Source organism: Zingiber officinale, chromosome 2A (assembly GCF_018446385.1).
Source record: "Zingiber officinale cultivar Zhangliang chromosome 2A, Zo_v1.1, whole genome shotgun sequence".
Lineage (NCBI taxonomy): Eukaryota > Viridiplantae > Streptophyta > Magnoliopsida > Zingiberales > Zingiberaceae > Zingiber > Zingiber officinale.
The window spans coordinates 85,102,140-85,121,962 of NC_055988.1; the positions used below are offsets into that span (position 1 = coordinate 85,102,140).

Genomic DNA, 19,823 nt, shown 5'->3' on the forward strand with positions numbered 1-19,823 from the left:
AAAGAAAAACAAAGAGAAGATAAAAAGAAGAAGGAAAGAGAAAATGTGTTGCATGCATAGTAGGAAAGAGAGAAATAACAAAGAAAAGAAAAAGGAAATCAATTAAATTTGTCAGAAGAGTAGAATAGGAAGATCACTGTAAAAAGGTGCGCCATTTGATAAATGCTAAAGGAGTATGCATTTGGTAAATTTAAAAATCTAAGTACACCTTTTGGTAAATTGTCGTTTATTATTTTCAAGGGAATTCTTGACCGACAAACCCTAATTTTGATCTCATAATATCTTCGGGCGTAGAGCTCGTCCTCGCCGTGGTGGCTGCGGAAAACTTCAGATACTCGTCGCCGTCTGGCACCAACCCCTTCACTGACTCCTCCACCAGGAACCGCTTCGCCCATCCCGCTAAACGAGGAAGCTCCTCCGCATCCAAAAGCTTGACGCTTTTGCCCTTCTCCACCGCCATTATCCACCCCAAGCCGCTCCCCAACGCGATGTCCAGGTAGCCGACGGCGTCCCCGCCGAAGAAGCCCTTCCCTTTGCCGCACTCCGTGAAGGCCTCTTCCAGCAGCCCTAGCACCTGCCGAAATTGGCTGGCCAACTTCGTCACCTTGGTCGCCTTCATCTCCACCCTCAAAGCGATAGTTAAAGCAGGCAACTGGTACAAATCGAAGAAATCAGAGTCACTGTTTTGTTTTTATTTGATGGATTGTGAAAACAGGGGTCTTTACCTTGTCGTTCATGGATGGCGCGGTCGAAAGGGTCGACGGGGAGGATGGAGGAGGATCCGCTGCTGTCGGACCACTCCTCGTCGATGTACTAGACAATGACGGCGACGGCGGACTCATAGATAGGTTTTCCGCGGTGAAGCAGTACGGGGATCTTCTTGTACACCGGGTTGGACTTCACTAGGATCTCACATTGGGCTCCAAGAACCGCACCTCCACGAGCTCGTACTCGACTCTCTTGAGGCGGAGGGCGATGAGAACCCTTATGACGAAGGGGCTCAGCAGGACACCCAAAACCTTCACGTCCTCTGTCCATGGGAGGGAAAATTGATTCCGGTGTTGGCGAATGATAGCTGAGTACATCGCCGGCGGTAGTTCTGCCATTTATAGGCGAGGGAGGCGACAAGGTTTGACCAACGTTCCACTTATTTACGACTTTTGAATAATTTTATTGTAAGTGTGATGACATGACTGCTTATGTCACGCGTTCAATTTTATAGTAAGGCTACGTTTGGTAGGGTGTAATATGCCTTGTAATATAATCAGGATTACATTAAAAGGTTGATTATTTTGTTTGGTTTAATTTTAAACTTGTAATATAATATAATCTGAATTACAAAAGGTAGTGAAGTTTTGTAATCTGGATTACAAAGTAAATACTATGTAATCCGATTACATTATGATGTCACTGTTTAACCAAAATTTAAATGTCGAATATACCCCTAGTCCATCGCGGCCGCCCTCGCCCACCGCCACTAGCCACCTCCGGCCTCCACCACCATTGGCCGCCCACCGCCGTCAGCCGCCTCCGTCGCCGCTGGCGGCTGCTGTCGTCGGCCACCCACGGCCACCGCCAGCCGCCCATGGCCATCATCGGCCGCCTACGACAGCCCACCGCCGTTGGCCGCCACGGCCGGCCGCCGGTCGTCGCCGGGCCCACCGCCACCACCGTCGGCCGTCACCACCGGCAGCCATCTCCGGCCGTTACCATCGCCCACCACCGTCGGCCACCTCCGGCCTTTGTCGCTGTCGGCAGCCACTGTCGATCGCTATCGCCGCCGGCGGCCACTGCCGGCCACCGCCGCTGCCGACGACCACCGTCGGCTGCCCACCGCCGTTGGCCGCCACTGTCGGTTGCCAGCCGCCGCCGGCCGTCACCGTTGGCAGTCACCGTCATCGACGGTCGTCGCCGCCACAGTCGGCTGTCACCGTCGCCGTCGGTCGTTGTCACGGTGGCGGTCGTTGCCGGTTGCCGATGGCGGCCGTTGACGGTTACCGGTGGCGGCGGAGGAGGCCAACGGTGGCGGCCGCTAGTTGCCGCAGGCTCCAACAGAGGTGCGGCGACCATCAGTAAAGGTCGCAGGATATTTTTGTCATTTTATAATAATATGAATTACATTCCTTATAAAAAATAATGGACACCAAACAAAAGAATGTAATCACCATTGTAATCAAATATTATATACATTACATTACCAAACGTAGTAATATAATCAAAATTACATTACATTACAAATTTAATTAGATTACAAGTTAGATTATATTACATCAAATCAAACGTAACCTAAATCATGCTAAGGCACTAGAAGAAAAAGAGTTTTAGAGACTACAAAATCCGTCTAGTCATTTTTATTTTAATCTCTAAAATAAGGTTGAGACAAAAAATATTAATATTCGGTCCAAAATTAGTTAGTAAAAATCCTATGATTAATTTTGAGATAGAAAATATTTCATCTATAATTTGAAAAATAGATTTAAAATTTATTTATAAATCTATTATTAAATTAGTCAAATTAAATTAATTTTAAATACTAATTCGGTCTCTAAATTTATTTTAATTTCATTATTAATCCATCTCAAATGACATATCCAATAAAATTTTAATCTATTTATAAATCTATATACATTTCTATTTATAAATTTGTATATAATTTAATCTTTAAATTTATCACTAAATTCTTATTATTGGCTAATTTTATATTTCTAATTAACATAATACTTTACAAGAAAAAATCACACATTACAAATAAATTAAAAATATTTAAAATAACTAATTTCTAATCTAAAAATATCCTACAATTATTATTTAAATAAATAAATATTCACATCATCCAAACAAATTTAATCATTAATCAAACTATAAGTAACTAATAAATTTTTAAATTTGACCACAAGTAATTTAATCTTTATTTCTTCTATCATGGCACTCACGAAGACCATATCCTCCATTATAGGTCATTCGCTCATCTCCTAAATGAAACCTAAACTTTGAATGGTCAAGTCAGTTTGACTTCCCAATGTAGTTGTTTGAGCAATACCATCATCGATGTATGCATTTGAATATATGTTTTTAGTTTTTGCATTAATTGACTTTGTGTATATGGAAGAAAGCAGTCCAAACTTTGAGGAGTCGGAATCAGTTAAAATTATAATATTCATTATGCTATAAAGGAAGCATTTTGAGAAAATCCTACGAGCTTGAGCAAGTCCATCTCTAATATGAGTTCTAAATACTTCACTCGTATTTTAGAGTTGGGCAAATATATCTACCTATAAATAAAGCTAGGTTTCAGCATGCATAGTACAACAAAATATGCAAATGAAAAGATCAATATTAGTAATATTTGGATCAAGGAATTCACCTTAGAATATAGTTGAGTAATTCTATAGAGTTTATATAAGGTATGATCACCATCTTCAGTTAAGCATGTCGACAACCATATCTCTAGTGATCAAAGAAGAAAACCAGAAAGTACTAATATATTCAGAATTTATTTTGTTATATATTACACTTCATATTTTGCATTAATTATGGAAAACTGAAAATGACCACAGGAACATAAAGTTTATAGTTGATTTTGAATTACCTGGTATCAAAAAGAAATTGATTTCATTAGTGTCCAATGAAAATATAGGTTCTAAAAGTCGGCAACTTTGACAAGAGGATTATCACAATCAAGAAAAGTAAATCCAACAGAAAATATGTAAGGGTTAATGGTATACAATATACAATAAACAAAAGGGCACTGTTTGTATACAGATGTGAGAAATTATACATTTTAAATGGATACTAACAAAAAAGCGACATAGCCTATCATATTTCTTGATGAATGAATATTTAAGACCATAAATATTACAAAACATACAGCTAGCTGTACAGGACCACACAGGTTACAGATTGAAAGAGAACAGTCCATATTTATTCCCAAATCAATATGTAGATCGCAAGTTTTATAGAACATACGGCTAATTGGATAGCTTAAAATGTGCAAAGATATAAATTTCATTAAATACATCAAAAGAAGAAGCTCAAAATGTGCTTAGATTTGGTATTAGAGAGAAAAACATTGGGAATGCTGATAAAATTTTAGAACGTAGGAATTGCCTCCTTCAAATAAGCTAGCCAATAGGTATTTGTATAACAAGAGCATAAGATGGGCTTAGAAAAAAAACACAATTTCTTACATCTACTATAAATAATACAAGAGAAGAGAACAATCTTGAATTTACCAAATCAAGGCGCCTTTATAACAATACAAGGCACGGTCAACCCAATACAAGGCCCTTAGGGGGCGTTTGGTTCTTTCCTAGAAATAAGAATCGGAATGAGAATCATAGTATTGTGGAATGAGAATGAGTATGAGCATGAATATCACTCTTAAAAATAATATTTGGTTAGTTGAATATTTTCTATCGCAATAAATTAAAATTTTCTTTTTTACTCTTAAAGGAAATAAGAGAAAAAAATAAATGTGAGAGAGCGTTGAATATGAGAGAAAAATATGATGAGAGCGAGAGAATGATGAAAGAGAAAATATGATGATAGAGAAAGTGTGATAGAAAAGAATGAAAAGAGAGAAAGTGCGATGAGAAAAAATGAGGAAAGAGAGTGTGATGGGAGAGAGCATGATGATAGAAGACGAGAGAAAAAATATGATGAGAGAAGAAATATGCTGAAAGAGGATGAAGAGAGAAAAAGTATAATGAGAAAAAATGAGGAGAGAGAGTGTGATGGGAGATATTAATGAGAGAAAAGTATGATGAGAGAGAAAATATGATAAGAGAGAAAGTGTGATGAGAAAAAATAGAAAAGCGAATGTGATGACAGTGATTGATGAGAGAGAAAGTGTGATGAAAGAGAAATTGTGTTGAGAAAAAAGGGAGAGAGTGTGATGGGAGGGATTGAGGAGAGAGAAAGTGTGATGAGATAGAAAACATGATGAGAGATAAAGTGTGATGAGATAGAAAGCATGATGAGAGAGAAAGTGCGATGAGAATGAAGAGGAAAGAGAATGTGATGCGAGAGATTGAGGAGAGAGAAAGTACGATGAGAGAGAAAGTATGATGAGAAAAAAAAGAGAAGAGAGTGTGATGGAAGATATTAAGGAGAGAGAAAGTGTGATGAGATAGAAAGTGTAATGAGAAAAAAAGAGGAAAGAAAGTGTGATGAGAAAGAATAAGGAGAGAGAAAGTGGGTGATAAAATGAGAAGAGAGAAAATATGATAGATATAACAAGGAGAGAGAAAGTGATATGAAAAAAAAATTAAATAAATATATTTTGATATTTGATATTAAGGGGAAAAATTTTAGTTTTGGATCAAGGTTATTTTTGGAATGAGGGAATATTTTAATTGTTGAAAATAGAGTAATGACTCATTGAAGGGGGGAGATATGGGAATGAGTCATTACCCAATTATAAGGATTCATTCTCTTATTTGTATTTCCATTCCTATAATCCAAACATCAACAATAACAATTAATGATTACTATTCTCATTCGCCACTCTTATTCCCCTAAACCAAACACCCCCTAAATTTTCATCTAACCTCATTGAAAAAATATAATAAACCATATAAATCAAGAAAAACTACCTTTATTCGGCTTCGATCCAATGCCATTTATGTTGGCGGCATCCTGCCTCTCCCATCCATCGCGATGGCGAGTGGATGTAAATCACTGACAGTGTGATAGACGAGAGGAACACTGACGATAGAAGAATGATTAAGAATCAATGAAAACCCTAATCGAGGGAGGCGACCTTGGAGCTGTCACGTGAGGCGGATGTGGGCCTCGTCGCCTCTGTGCGAGGGGCAGCGGACATCCTTGTCGCCTCGTGAGGGGCAACGGGCATCCCTCGCTGTAGCGCAAGGCAGCCACCGATTTCCACACCGTAGCACGAGACGCGCGACCTTGGGAGTCAGCAATGCTCTAGGGAAGGAAGGGAAGGAGAAGGTTAGGTTACGGAGAAGGGAATTAGGGAAGGCTAAGTAAGAAAAAAATATTGGGAAAAGAAATTAAATAGGATTAATAAGTTTAAAGAAAAAATATTTTTTTAAAATATATATATATGAAATATTATTTTAAATCTATTTTTTATTTCATTTAATTTTAGATATTATTTTTTAAATAAAGTATATTTGAATTTATATAGAAAATCTAACTCATATAAATATGAAATAGTTTTAGTCTCAAATTTGAATTAAAATTTAAATATTTTTGTGTGCATAAAAAATACAATATCAAATTTATTTATATTTATTTATATTTATAAAAAATTATATTGTTAATTAAATTTTAAATGAATTTTGTTATAGGAATTATATTGTTTCAATTGTATATGTAATCTGTATTTATTTTTTTATAAAAATTTATTTATAATTTCATCTCAAATTCATTTTAAATTCATCTCTAATTTATATAACTTTGAAACAGATTTTATTTTCACCTTAAAAATCTATCTCTAATTTATATTAATTTAAAATAATTTTTTTTCTTTTATTAAATTTTAAACTGATTTTTCGACGGAAATTATATTATTTCAAATTTTGTTTGTAATATGTATTTAGTTTTATTTGAAAATTTTATTTGTCATTTTATCTCAAATTCATTTTAAACTCTGCTTAAGATTCATCTCTAATTTATATAAATTTAAAATAGATTTTATGTCTGTTTTAAAAATCTACCTCTAATTTATATAAATTTAAAATAATTTTTTTCTCAAATTTTTTATTAAATTTTAAACTTATTTTTTAGAGAAATTATATTGTTTCAAATTTAGTTTGAAATTTGTATTTATTTTTATTTATAAAAAAATATTTTTGTAATTCATCTCAAATTCGTTTTAAATTCCGTTTCAAATTTCTCTTCTTATTTTATATTTTATTTCACTAAAACATATTAGTAATTCGGTAGCAAATCCATTTTTAATTTATTAAAATCTGAAACAGATTTTAATTAATTTTATAAATTTATTTCTGAAGTCCTGTTTTCTTATAGTGAGGATTTTCTTAAACATGAATATAAATGAACCAAACGTTTGTGAACAAGCTTAGTGTTCGGCTTAGTAACAACTTTTTTTATGTTCATTCAATATACACAATATCAATTAAATAAATAAATTTGAACAACTCGTTAAACTAAACAAACAAGATTTAATATATGTGTTCAGCTCATTAATGTTCATAATAACGTTCGTGAATAATGTTCGTGAATAATATTGACGAACCATGTTCATTAATAAAACTTTTATCAATATGCTAAATAAACAAATAAGTTTAAATTATCAAACGAGCTTGAATTGAAAGCTTAATAATATCTAAACAAACCGAGTTCAAACCAAACTCAAGCCAAGCTTGAATTAAGAGTTCGATAACATCTAAACGAATCAAGCTCAAGCCAAATTTCAAACAAGCTCAAGCCCATAAAAATTAAACCAAGTCAAGTTTAATTAAATAATCATTTTAAAGGTTTGGTTCATTTTAAACTCGGCTCGAATTGACTCGATTACCTTATCAAACAAACTTGAACATATCGAAGCTTGGCTTGACTCGTTTACAACCCTATTCTCAAACACTAGCAATCGCACACGCGTAACATAAAGTATGAAAACGCATAAATTAGTACCCAAGCGTAAAAATTGGACTTGATAAGGGTGTACTAAGCTTGTATAGTAGTGCAAACCAAGGGCGACGCTCGAGAACCCCAGCAACAAGCTCATCAATAATTAATTTAATTTTTTATATCAGATACTAAATTGATAAGAACAGATATTACATTTGATCTTAGTCAAAAAATTGAGAAAGGTATATTTTCTAACATCATCAATTCAAAACATTTATAGAATCGTCTTCGCTCGCGCGGTTGCCAATCTTAAGATATGACAGGGTATATTTTTATATAAAAATAATTAGAGAAAGTCACTAATAAGTTTAAAATTATTTTCAATGTAAAAAAATATATTAAAGTAATTTAATTTTGAGTTTTATCAAAATTAATTATTAAAGCTCATATTCTTAATTAAATAGTATGATAGTAATCTGATTAATCAAAAATAAATAAATAAAAACTCAGTCAAAAAGATAAATAATGAAGTAAAAAGACTATTTCCGCCTCTTATCGTAGATCCCACGGTGAAACAAAGAAAGGTAAATTATGCACCATCACTTAGATGAAAGTGTATTTAATTTTCAGATGAATGAACTCCAATCCATCCTTATCCAATGAAAGAACGTGTCAATCAATATCAATTCGACTATAAACATCAGTATTCTTAAATTTCTTGTCAAAGAAAAAAAAAATCCTGCAAAATTGACCTATTTTAAGTCAATAGAGTTGATTTAATAAAACCCGATTTAGCAGCAGGCCCGGTCCTGGAGGAGGGCAAATCTGGGCGATGACCCTGAGCCTCGATTTTGAAGGGGCCCAAAATTTTTTTTTTTTAATATTATGTTTAATAGTGGAGGAATGAAAATTAGGGCAAAACTTACCGATGGAAAAGTCGCAGGCCTGCAGCGCTCGCCGCAACGCCGTCATGCCACCTCCCACCTGCACCTGCGCCTGCGCCTGCGCCTGCGCCTACGACCTACCGCCTACGAGGACTCAAGATGTCTTCTCCTCCATGTCGCATCCTTCTTCTTGCTCACGGCTCCGCTCTTCAACGGTTAGCTCTGTCTTCTCCTCCCTGTCGGCTGTCGCATCTCTTCTCTTCTTCTTCTTCTACTTTCACATCTCTCATCTCTGTCACTTCTCACGAATTTCTTACCGTTACTTTTGTATCCACAGAGATGAGAGATGATAAATACAACCCATGGAAATTGGAATAGAATTAGAAGTTTCATTGTGATTTGTGAATTTGAGCTTTGGTTGTCTATTGATCACGCTGCTTCCTCCGTTCCTCGCCGGCGTCGCCGTCGGAAAACGCTCGTCCACATCCTCGAATGCTCGCTTCCCTTTGAAACATCTAGTGTTTCAATTTATAGTTTAGGTATGCTAAATTGCTAACTTGCCCTAGTTTCACTTTCAATGGTTTCTAATTTCTGTTGGCATTGTGTGTGGTTTGATGATATCTTCCCATAAAACCCCTCAAGACCTGCTTCCACCAATTGATTCTCATCTATAGTAACTTGAAGAACCAACAGTTTTTTTTAGTGCCATAAGTGTAGTCCCTTCATCTTGAAGTTTTTCTTTCACGTTTGGAATCAATAACTTGTTTGCTACATAACATGTGCTAATAGGTTACTAATAGGGGGCTACTACTATTACTAATCTGAAAAAAAAAAATTAATCCACCATAACTTGGAGAGATACGCCTGTGCTCAATGCTACATTTTTTGCTACATGATATGTACTAATAGGTTTTTAATAAGAGCTACTAATGATCTCAATACAATTGACCTCCACCATAGCTTGGAGTAGTACAACTTAGCTAGCCTTAAATCAGTTCCCACGTTTTGAGTTGATTCTAAGACACAAATTTGGTAGCTTATTCATTAAACTCTTAGCTTTTGGGAATTGCTTAGTGATTTCTGCGAATGTGTCATTGGCCATCATCAGCCCCGGTCCTTCGACTGAAGAGGCCCTGGGCGAAATAATAAAATGAGACCCCAATTAAATTTCTAATAATACATAATTTATCTACAATAATTTCTTCTAGCATTTTTATTTGCAAAATCTTCTATAATATTATTAGTTTCAAGAATTTCTAAGATATCTTTCTCAATACATAAAATTGTCAATCCATTTAATCTTTCTTGAGACATTGATGATCTCATATATGTTTTTAATAATTTTAATTTTGAAAAACTCCTTTCAGCCGATGCTAGTGTAACAGGCATAGTCAATAAAATTCTATAAGCAATTGCAACATTTGGATAACAATCTACACTTTGAACAAATTCAAGAATATCAATTGCAGACATTATCATATTTGGTAAAGTCATTTGTAATATTTTTAATTCAGTAAATAAATCATCTAACTCAACATTTGATGAGTTATCATGAGTTAGAGTAGATTTTAAATTGACACAATATTTTCTTAATTCATCATCATTCAAAGTTCTTAATGTTTTTGAATCAAATAAAAAGCCAAATATATTTTCAAAGGTTTTCATTTGCTCGAATCTACATTTTAAAGAAGCAATTGTCATGTCTACAATAACAATAAAATAATCAATTCTAAAAGACTCTTCTAATGATAGTGAAACTTCATCATCTTCTCTTTCATTAAATTATCTTTTTCTAAAAATACGGCGCTTTGTTGTAAATATTGACTCTATATTTATATATAATGCAAGACTCTTAGCAATAGTCAAACTTGCAGCATAACCATCATTCCTATACTTTTCAAAAAATAATATTACACCTTCTAATTGTTTCATGGCAGAGTCCATGCACATAGATTTTGATTGTAATTTCTTACTCATCATGTTTATAGCAAATAAGATATCATACCAAATGACCATACCAAGTAAAAATTCAAATTTTTCGATTGAATTAGCTAAACTTTCAGCTTCACTTATTGACTTTGCATCATCACAAATATTATTTAATTCAAATAAAGCTGCTCTCACTTGTGCAAAGGGAGAAAGATGTTAGCTGCTTTTTGCAATGAGTTGTTGGCACATGCTTGCTGAGCCCTACCTCAATTATTTGTCTCCAAACTTGTCATTTCTATTGATTTTGTCTTTTTAGTAGTTCCATTTCTGACATTCAGCTATGAAAAATAATTAAATCATGATTTTTTTTTATTTATGTGCAATATAGAAATGCCCACTCGCCTTTCATCCACTGAAGTATAATTAATATTGTTGTTTCTTTAAGTATCATAATTTCACTAATTAGTTTTAATTTGATAATGATTTAATTTTCTTTTAATAGGTGTTGTTTGATGAGGTGCTTAACTTAACGACCTAGGACATTTCTAATAATATTGAAAACTATCATATTCCAGGTGCTATTATTCCTTTACTAGTGAAATAATTTGAATTATCTATTTTTTTTTGTAATTGTTGTGGTTTTATATATTATAATATGTTGCCTAAAAAACATCTTTCTGGATGTGAAAAAAGGAAAAAAAGGGAAAAAATAAAAAAACTAGAACAATGGACTGAATCACAAAGAGGTGCTATTAATAAATTCTTTATTAAAAGTTCTCATGGAAATCCACAAAATTCAACTATGACTGTGAATGATGTAGATGAGTGTCATGAGATTCACGATGTTAACGAAGAAAGGGAAAATTTGAGTGAGCATGAAAATGTTTTAAATAGGGTAGATAATGAGAATATTGACACTAATGAACAATTTATTTCTTCACTTGATATATATGATCTAAGAAATTGGGATAATCTTGATAACAATACACGTGATATTTTAGTTGAAAAAGGGCCTATGAGAGAAATGAATATTGTATATCCTTTGGACGACACTTCTAGACATTTAAGCAATGGAGAAATAAGAGACCGAAAGTGGTTGGTTTACAGTAAATATGTGGATAAAGTTTATTGCTTTTGTTGCAAGTTGTTTAAATATGAAAATAATAGAAGTTTACTAGCAAAGGATGGATTTAGAGATTGGAAACATCTTAGTGAACGACTTAAAGAACATGAAAATACTATTGAACATATAACTAACATGAACACTTGGAATGAATTAAAAATGCGATTAGATAAAAATCTAACAATTGATAAAGACCTACAACGAGAAATTTCCAAAGAAAAAGAGCGTTGGAGACAAGTTATAACAAGAATAATAGCAACTGTAAAATGTCTTTCTAAATGTTGTTTGGCTTTTCGAGGATCTAATGAGAAACTTTATCAAGACAATAATGGAAATTTTTTGGGGTTGATTGAAATGATTGCTGAATTTGATTATGTGATGCAAGATCATATTAGACGTATTCAAAGTAATGAAATTCATTATCATTACCTAGGTCATAAAATTCAGAATGAGTTAATTTCTATTTTAGCTAATAATGTTAAAAGTGTTATCATTAAAAAAATTAAAGAAGTAAAATATTTTTCAATAATTCTTGATTGTACCCCAGATATAAGTCATCAAGAACAAATGACTTTTATAGTACGATGTGTTAATATGTCAGGTAATAAAATGAAAATAGAGGAGTACTTTTTAGAGTTTCTAAAAGTAGATGATACATCAGGTTTAGGACTTTTTAATGAATTACAAAATGTGTTAAAATCACTTGATCTTAGTATTGAAAATATTAGAGGTCAAGGTTATGATAATGGTTCCAATATGAAAAGAAAACACCAAGGAGTTCAAAAGAGGTTACTTGAAATAAATCCAAGAGCCTTGTATATGACATGTGCTTGTCATAGTCTTAATCTAACTCTTAGTGATATGGCACATTTTTGTGTTAAATCTGTTTCTTTTTTGGAATAGTGCAGCGCATATATACATTATTTTCAAGTTCTCCTAAGAGATGGAAAATTTTACTTAATAATGTGAAAGGATTAACCGTCAAATCTTTGTCGAATACTCGTTGGGAAAGTCGTATTAAAAGTGTTCAAGCTATTAGATTTCAAATTGTGGAAGTGAGAGCAGCTTTACTTGAATTAAATAATATTTGTGATGATGCAAAGTCAATAAGTGAAGCTGAAAGTTTAGCTAATTCAATCGAAAAATTTAAATTTTTACTTGGTATGGTCATTTGGTATGATATCTTATTTGCTATAAACATGGTGAGTAAGAAATTACAATCAAAATCTATGTGCATGGACTCTGCCATGAAACAATTAGAAGGTATAATATCATTTTTTGAAAAGTATAGGAATGATGGTTATGCTGCAAGTTTGACTATTGCTAAGAGTCTTGCATTAGATATGAATATAGAGCCAATATTTACAACAAAGCGCCGTATTTTTAGAAAAAGACAATTTAATGAAAGAGAAGATGATGAAGTTTCACTATCATTAGAAGAGTCTTTTAGAATTGATTATTTTATTGTTATTGTGGACATGGCAATTGCTTCTTTAAAATGTAGATTCGAGCAAATGAAAACCTTTGAAAATATATTTGGTTTTTTATTTGATTCAAAAACATTAAGAACTTTGAATGATGATGAATAAGAAAATATTGTGTCAATTTAAAATCTACTCTAACTCATGACAACTCATCAGATGTTGAGTTAGATAATTTATTTACTGAATTAAAAATATTACAAACGACTTTACCAAATATGATAATGTCTGCAATTGATATTCTTGAATTTGTTCAAAGTGTAGATTGTTATCCAAATGTTGCAATTGCATATAGAATTTTATTGACTATGCCTGTTACACTAGCATCGGCTGAAAGGAGTTTTTCAAAATTAAAATTATTAAAAACATATATGAGATCATCAATGTCTCAAGAAAGATTAAATGGATTGACAATTTTATGTATTGAGTTAGATATCTTAGAAATTCTTGAAACTGATAATATTATAGAAGATTTTGCAAATAAAAATGCTAGAAGAAATTATTGTAGATAAATTATGTATTATTAGAAATTTAATTGGGGTCTCATTTTATTATTTCGCCCAGGGCCTCTTCAGTCGAAGGACCGGGGCTGATGATGGCCAATGACACATTCGCAGAAATCACTAAGCAATTCCCAAAAGCTAAGAGTTTAATGAATAAGCTACCAAATCTGTGTCTTAGAATCAACTCAAAACGTGGGAACTGATTTAAGGCTAGCTAAGTTGTACTACTCCAAGCTATGGTGGAGGTCAATTGTATTGAGATCATTAGTAGCTCCTATTAAAAGCCTATTAGTACATATCATGTAGCAAAAAATGTAGCATTGAGCACAGGCGTATCACTCCAAGTTATGGTGGATTAATTTTTTTTTTTCAGATTAGTAATAGTAGTAGCCCCCTATTAGTAACCTATTAGCACATGTTATGTAGCAAACCAGTTATTGATTCCAAACATGAAAGGAAAAGTTCAAGAGGAAGGGACTATACTTATGGCACTAAAATAAATTGTTAGTTCTTCAAGTTAGTATAGATGAGAATCATTTGGTGGAAGCAGGTCTTGAGGGGTTTTATGGGAAGATATCATCAAACCACACACAATGCCAACAGAAATTAGAAACCATTGAAAGTGAAACTAGGGCAAGTTAGCAATTTAGCATACCTAAACTATAAATTAAAACACTAGATGTTTCAGAGGGAAGCGAGCATTCGAGGATGTGGACGAGCGTTTTTCGGCGGCGACGCCGGCGAGGAACGGAGGAAGCACAGTGATCAATAGACAACCAAAGCTCAAATTCACAAATCACAATGAAACTTCTAATTCTATTCCAATTTCCATGGGCTGTATTTATCATCTCTCATCTTTGTGGATACAAAAGTAACGGTAAGAAATTCGTGAGAAGTGACAGAGATGAGAGATGCGAAAGTAGAAGAAGAAGAGAAGAGATGCGACAGCCGACAGGGAGGAGAAGACAGAGCTAACCGTTGAAGAGCGGAGCCGTGAGCAAGAAGAAGAGATGTGACATGGAGGAGAAGCCATCTTGAGTCCTTCTCGTAGGCGGTAGGCCGTAGGCGCAGGTGCAGGCGGGAGGCGGCGTGACGGCGTCGCGGCGAGCGCTGCAGGCCATGACGAGGGGTGTGACAAAAGATATCGGAAAATCATTTGACCGCGATCCAGTGAGTCGTAGTGAGTTTATGTATAAATTGACATGTCTGCATGGTTGTGGGTTTGACAACTAAACTAAACATCTCTGCATTGTCAAGATCATGTTGTGGGTGAAAACCTTTAGCAACGAGACAAGATTTTTACCTGTCAATAGAACCATCTGCTTTGCGTTTAATTTTGAATACCCATTTGCATCCCATGATGTTTTGGTGAGTTAAGCTTGGAACTAGTGACCACGTGTGGTTCTGAAGAAAGGCATTGTATTCGATGTCATAGCAGACCACCAAGTTGGGTCTTTGTTGGCAGTGGTGAAGCAGGAGGCTTCTGGGGAGTCAATCTTTGTTGGATCAAGACGCACATGAGAGAGGGCAGGGGGGGGGGTGAATGACGTGATTTAAAAAAAACTTTTCTTTTAAAATTAAAGTAAGTAAGTGCAACATAAATAAAAACAGAAACAGAAAAAGACAAGAATGCAAGCGGTTTTACTTGGTTCGGAGCTTTCGGTGACTCTTACTCCAAGACCCAGGTTCCACGGACCTATTGACGGGCAATCCACTAATAAGCTCTTCTGGAACCTCCGAAAGAGGGGATCAAATACAAAAAAGGATACGACAAAGTGTGACATGCTACACTTTTTCTTTTGCAATAATTAAGTACAATATTGAAACTTGTTACCCAACACTTTCAAAGATAACTGAATCATGCTCGGTGTTGGATGGCTTCTTAGCGGTTGTTGGGCATAACAGAGTTATAGTAGGGCAACAACAGGAAGCCGGAGCAGTTGGAACTTCAAACGGATGCGTAGAAGCTCGTAGAAGAGTTGGTTTTGAAGGCTTGGTCTAATAGCACTTTTATAGAGTATAGAAGGCGCCTTCCATTACATTGAAGGCACCTCCAATGTGTAAAATTTGATCCCGAACAACTCACTCTTTATCATTGACAAACTATGATTTTATCAATTGGAAGGCGCCTTCCATAGCACCGAATGCACCTTTCATGAACAGTGTCGAAGGCACCTTCTATTGCATGGAAGGCGTCTTGGGTACTGTTCACCCGAGATAATTTTTACTTATTTTTCCCTGAAAAAAGTGGTAGTTTAATAAAAATATTTAACGTATAAAATAAGATTAGCATAATAATAATATGATTAATTTATGACTTAGACCCTGTCCTCCAAACCAGGATTTAGTCAGGTTCTCAATTTAGGTTTCTGAAATAGACCTAAATTGGACCGACGCCTACTGTTCCCTCAACCGGGTTGCGTCCTCACTTAGTCACTCTCCTCAGTGACTTACTTCACTTATTAAGTGTAGAGTTACCTTCTCGACGTCGAATCTGACCCACCAGGTCTTTCTATCAAATCGCACATCCGAACTTTGCCTATAGAGAATCGAACATCCCGATCTCCTACTGGAATTGTACATCCAGACTTCCTCCCACCGAGAATCGAACATTCCGACCTCCTGCTAGAATCCTACATCTGAACTTCCTGCATGGTGTCAGGTCCTCTTGACCTATCAAGTTAGTCAACTCTGCACACTCGATAACAAGGTTAGCTCAACAACAAATCTAACTTTAATGCATTTGTCATTCATCAAAACTTAGGTTTGATCATTGATACCAAATGCACTAATAATCTCTCCTTTTTGATGCAATGACAATTTGAGTTAAAGTTAGAAAAATATGTAATAAAAGGAAATAGAAATAACATGATTCAAGAGAAATTAAATAATTTAAAATTTTGTTTTATTCCCTTGATCATTTTAGGGTTAAGAATTTCATGATTAGTTTTCTTTTTCTTACTTAACTCTTATCCTCTCCCTTTGACATTTATCAAAAATAATGCAAATAAACATAATGGATTATAAAAATTGTAATAAAACTTTAGTAAATAGAACTTACAAAAAAATATGCAGGTTTATGGGGAGGCAGGAGTTAAAAAAAAATTAATTTTCAAACTTTTCAAAAAGGCTTCAAAACATTTAAAATTTTAATTTCCTAAAGCAAATTATCTTACAAAACTTAAACTATGAAAGAAGTTTAGAAATAGTTTTGCAAGATATAAAACACTTTAAAAAAATATTACAGGAATATTGCAAAATAATTAAAAGTGTTTTCAAAAAAAATTTACGAAGTAAAATAAGTTTGAAAGGATAAATATGTGCAAGAGTTTTCTAATTGTTTTTAAAAACTTTTCAAAGTGTTTGAAAACATCTTTCAAAGTATTTTGATAGAAATTTTCTAATTTTTTAAAAGGTTTTCAATATTTTAAAAATTAACTTTGCAAAACAAATCATTTTGTAAAAATAAATTTTATAAGAATTATATAAAATATATTTCAAATATTTGTTAAAAAGATAGTTTGTTTGAAAAACACTTCTTAAAATTTCAATTGTGCAAAAAACAATTTACAAAGAATTTATCTAAGTAAAATAGTTTTTGAAGTAAAATATAGGTTTTTTTTCAAAGTGGAAAAACACATGTTTGAAAAAAATAAGAATCTACGCAAAGCAAGTATTTGAAAGGTATTTTTGAAAGTATTTTGCAAAATATTTTAAAAGTAATTTTGAAAGTGATTTTTACAACAAGTAGTAAGAAAAAAAATAAATTATTTTGGAAATCATTTTCAAATATCCTCCTCCTGAACTTGATATATTTTTGTTAAAAAAATATTCATCTAAAAATTTACCTTAAATGTTTAACTGTTAGTTACTAACTAACTATTAGAAGATAGCACTATTCACTTGGTTAGTTAAGTTAAGTAAATATATCTAGTTAGTGTTTAACTAAAATAGATTATTTAACCTTATCACTATAATATTAGTATTTTTTACCTAGACTTATTTTGATGCATTGATATAAACATCTGAAGTCCAGGCAAGAGCCTTATACATCTCACGTCGTTCTAAGTTTTTTAATACACAATCAAGATAAACTTAGTATATTTATGAGAGGCTCGATACTTAGATCTATAGGAACATTCTTTCTATGAATTCAATCTAGTCTAAGTCTAAAATAAATTTTGAAATACTAAGGAAATGGAAATTTTTAGAAAATATAAGTAGAATTTTCCTAGAATTTGCAAACCACTTGAAAATTATTTTGAAAATAATAGTTCTAGTCTATCGTACACATACCTAATTTTCATCTTAAGTTACTAAATTTGAGTTCTAATAGTGATTTCGTAAAAATGTAACCAAATTCAATTTTGATTCAACATAGTTAAGTTCAATATCGCCTTTGGCTACATGATCTCTTACAAAATGGTGTTTGACTTCTATATATTTGATTCTCGAATGATACACTGGATTTTTGGTTAAATTGATTGAACTTATATTATCAATAAAGATTTTTGTATATTTGTAGTTTAAGTTAAAGTCTTGTAATGTGTGTATCATCCATAATAATTGTGTTATACACTCACCCATAGCTATATATTTTGCCTCAGTTATAGATAAAGCAACATAATATTATTTTCTACTAAACCAGCTGACAAGTGATGGTCCAAGTAATTGATATCCACCACTTATACTTTTTTTTATCTAATTTACAACCAGTATAGTTTGAGTCAGAATATCCTAAAAAGTCAAAGTTAGTTGTCCTAGGGTACCACATTTCTATATTTTGTGTACCTTTTAGATATCTAAAAATTCTTTTAATAATTTTTAGATGGAATTCCTTAGCACACATACTAACTGCAAATAGTATGTCAGGTCGGCTTATAGTTAGGTATAACAGACTACCTATGACACTTCTATAATACTTAAGATCTATTGGTGTTCCATTAGGATAACTATCTATATTTTCATTTATTGCCATGAGTATTTTTATTTCTTTAAAATTATCCATTCTAAACTTTTTAAGTAATTTCTTGCATATTTTTTCTTAATAGACATAATTACCGTTCTTAGTTTGTTTAATTTGTAAATCTAAGAAGAAAGTTAACTTACCTACTGGACTCATTTTAAATTCTTATTACATTAGGTTTATGAATTCTTATAAAAAGTCTGAGTTTGTAGATAAAAAAATTATGTCATCAACGTAAACTTGGGTGATAAAAATATTAGATTTAAAGGTTTTTATAGACAAGGTTGGATTAGTTCGACCTTGTTTGAATTCTTTTGAAATCAAATAAGTGGATAATCATTTATACCAAGTACTAAGTGCTTGTTTTAGACTATATAGGACCTTTTTTTTTACTTTGAAAACATAATCAAGGTGTTCTAGGTTATCAAATCCAGGTGATCGATCTACATATACTTCTTCTTTTATTAGTCTATTTAAGAAGGTCGATTTGACGCCCATTTGGTAGAGCTTAAATCTTTTTTGAGCTGCATAGCATAGTAATATTTTAATGGACTCAAGTATGGCTACTGGGGCATAAGTTTCATCATAGTCAAGTCCCTCTACTTGACTAAAACCTTTAGCTACTAATTAAGCTTTGTTTCTGACAATTTCCCCTTTTTATTCAACTTATTCCTAAATACCCACTTAGTCTCAATGAATTTTTTATTCTTGAGTAGAGGAACTAAGTCCCAGACTTAGTTTTAGTCTGGATCAATTCTTCTACTATTTTAGGATCGACCTTAGAAATTAAGGATATTTGACTTAGGTTTCTAAATGACGATCTAGTTTGAACCCTCAGTTCCAGGTCACCTATTATTTGGTCAATTGGGTGGTTTAAGCTGACTCTTATTGTTCTAAGATCAGTTTGTGTTTGCTCATTTTCTTGTGGTTGATTTTGTTCATCTTCGTATTCGTCTATTGGGGTTTCACTTGCTCCCCCTAAATCAGTGCTATCTCTAATAAAATCAATGGGTTGATATTGAGGTTGAGTTGAGTTAGATTCTTTAATAATTTCATCAAATTTTACATTGGTTGTTTCCTCAATTATTAGAGTAGTTTTATTGTAAACTCTATATCCTTTACTGTTTAGGGAATACTTTACAAAGATTCTATTTTTTATTTTTGAGGTAAATTTTTCTAAATATTCTCTTTTGTTAATATGTAAACAGGGCATTCAAATATCTAAAAGTATTTAATATTTGGTATTTTATTATAGTAAATTTCAAATGAGATTTTATTATGGTTCTTATTTATTGTTGTTTTATTTTGTACATAGCAGCCTATACTAATAGCTTCTGTCTAGAAATATTTTGGTAGTTGGTATTCATTAAGCAT

General features: G+C 33.0%; 1 protein-coding gene and 2 pseudogenes across 1 annotated transcript; 1 reads left to right on the forward strand and 2 right to left on the reverse strand.

The window, feature by feature from the left end:
* Nucleotides 1-235: 235 nt before the first annotated feature.
* LOC122043762 lies at nt 236-1,106 on the reverse strand (annotated as a pseudogene).
* Nucleotides 1,107-1,401: 295 nt separating this feature from the next.
* On the forward strand, nt 1,402-2,076 carry LOC122043763 (formin-like protein 5). The gene has a single exon (XM_042604347.1). The coding sequence runs from the start codon at nt 1,402-1,404 to the stop codon at nt 2,074-2,076; it is 675 nt and encodes a 224-aa protein (XP_042460281.1).
* Nucleotides 2,077-7,649: 5,573 nt separating this feature from the next.
* On the reverse strand, nt 7,650-7,809 carry LOC122044507 (annotated as a pseudogene).
* Between the last annotated feature and the right edge of the window lie 12,014 nt (nt 7,810-19,823).

What these genes read in the sequence shown, in the direction of transcription:
- LOC122043763 (XM_042604347.1), top strand. Translation starts at nt 1,402, where the DNA reads ATGATGTCACTGTTTAACCAAAATTTAAATGTCGAATATACCCCTAGT.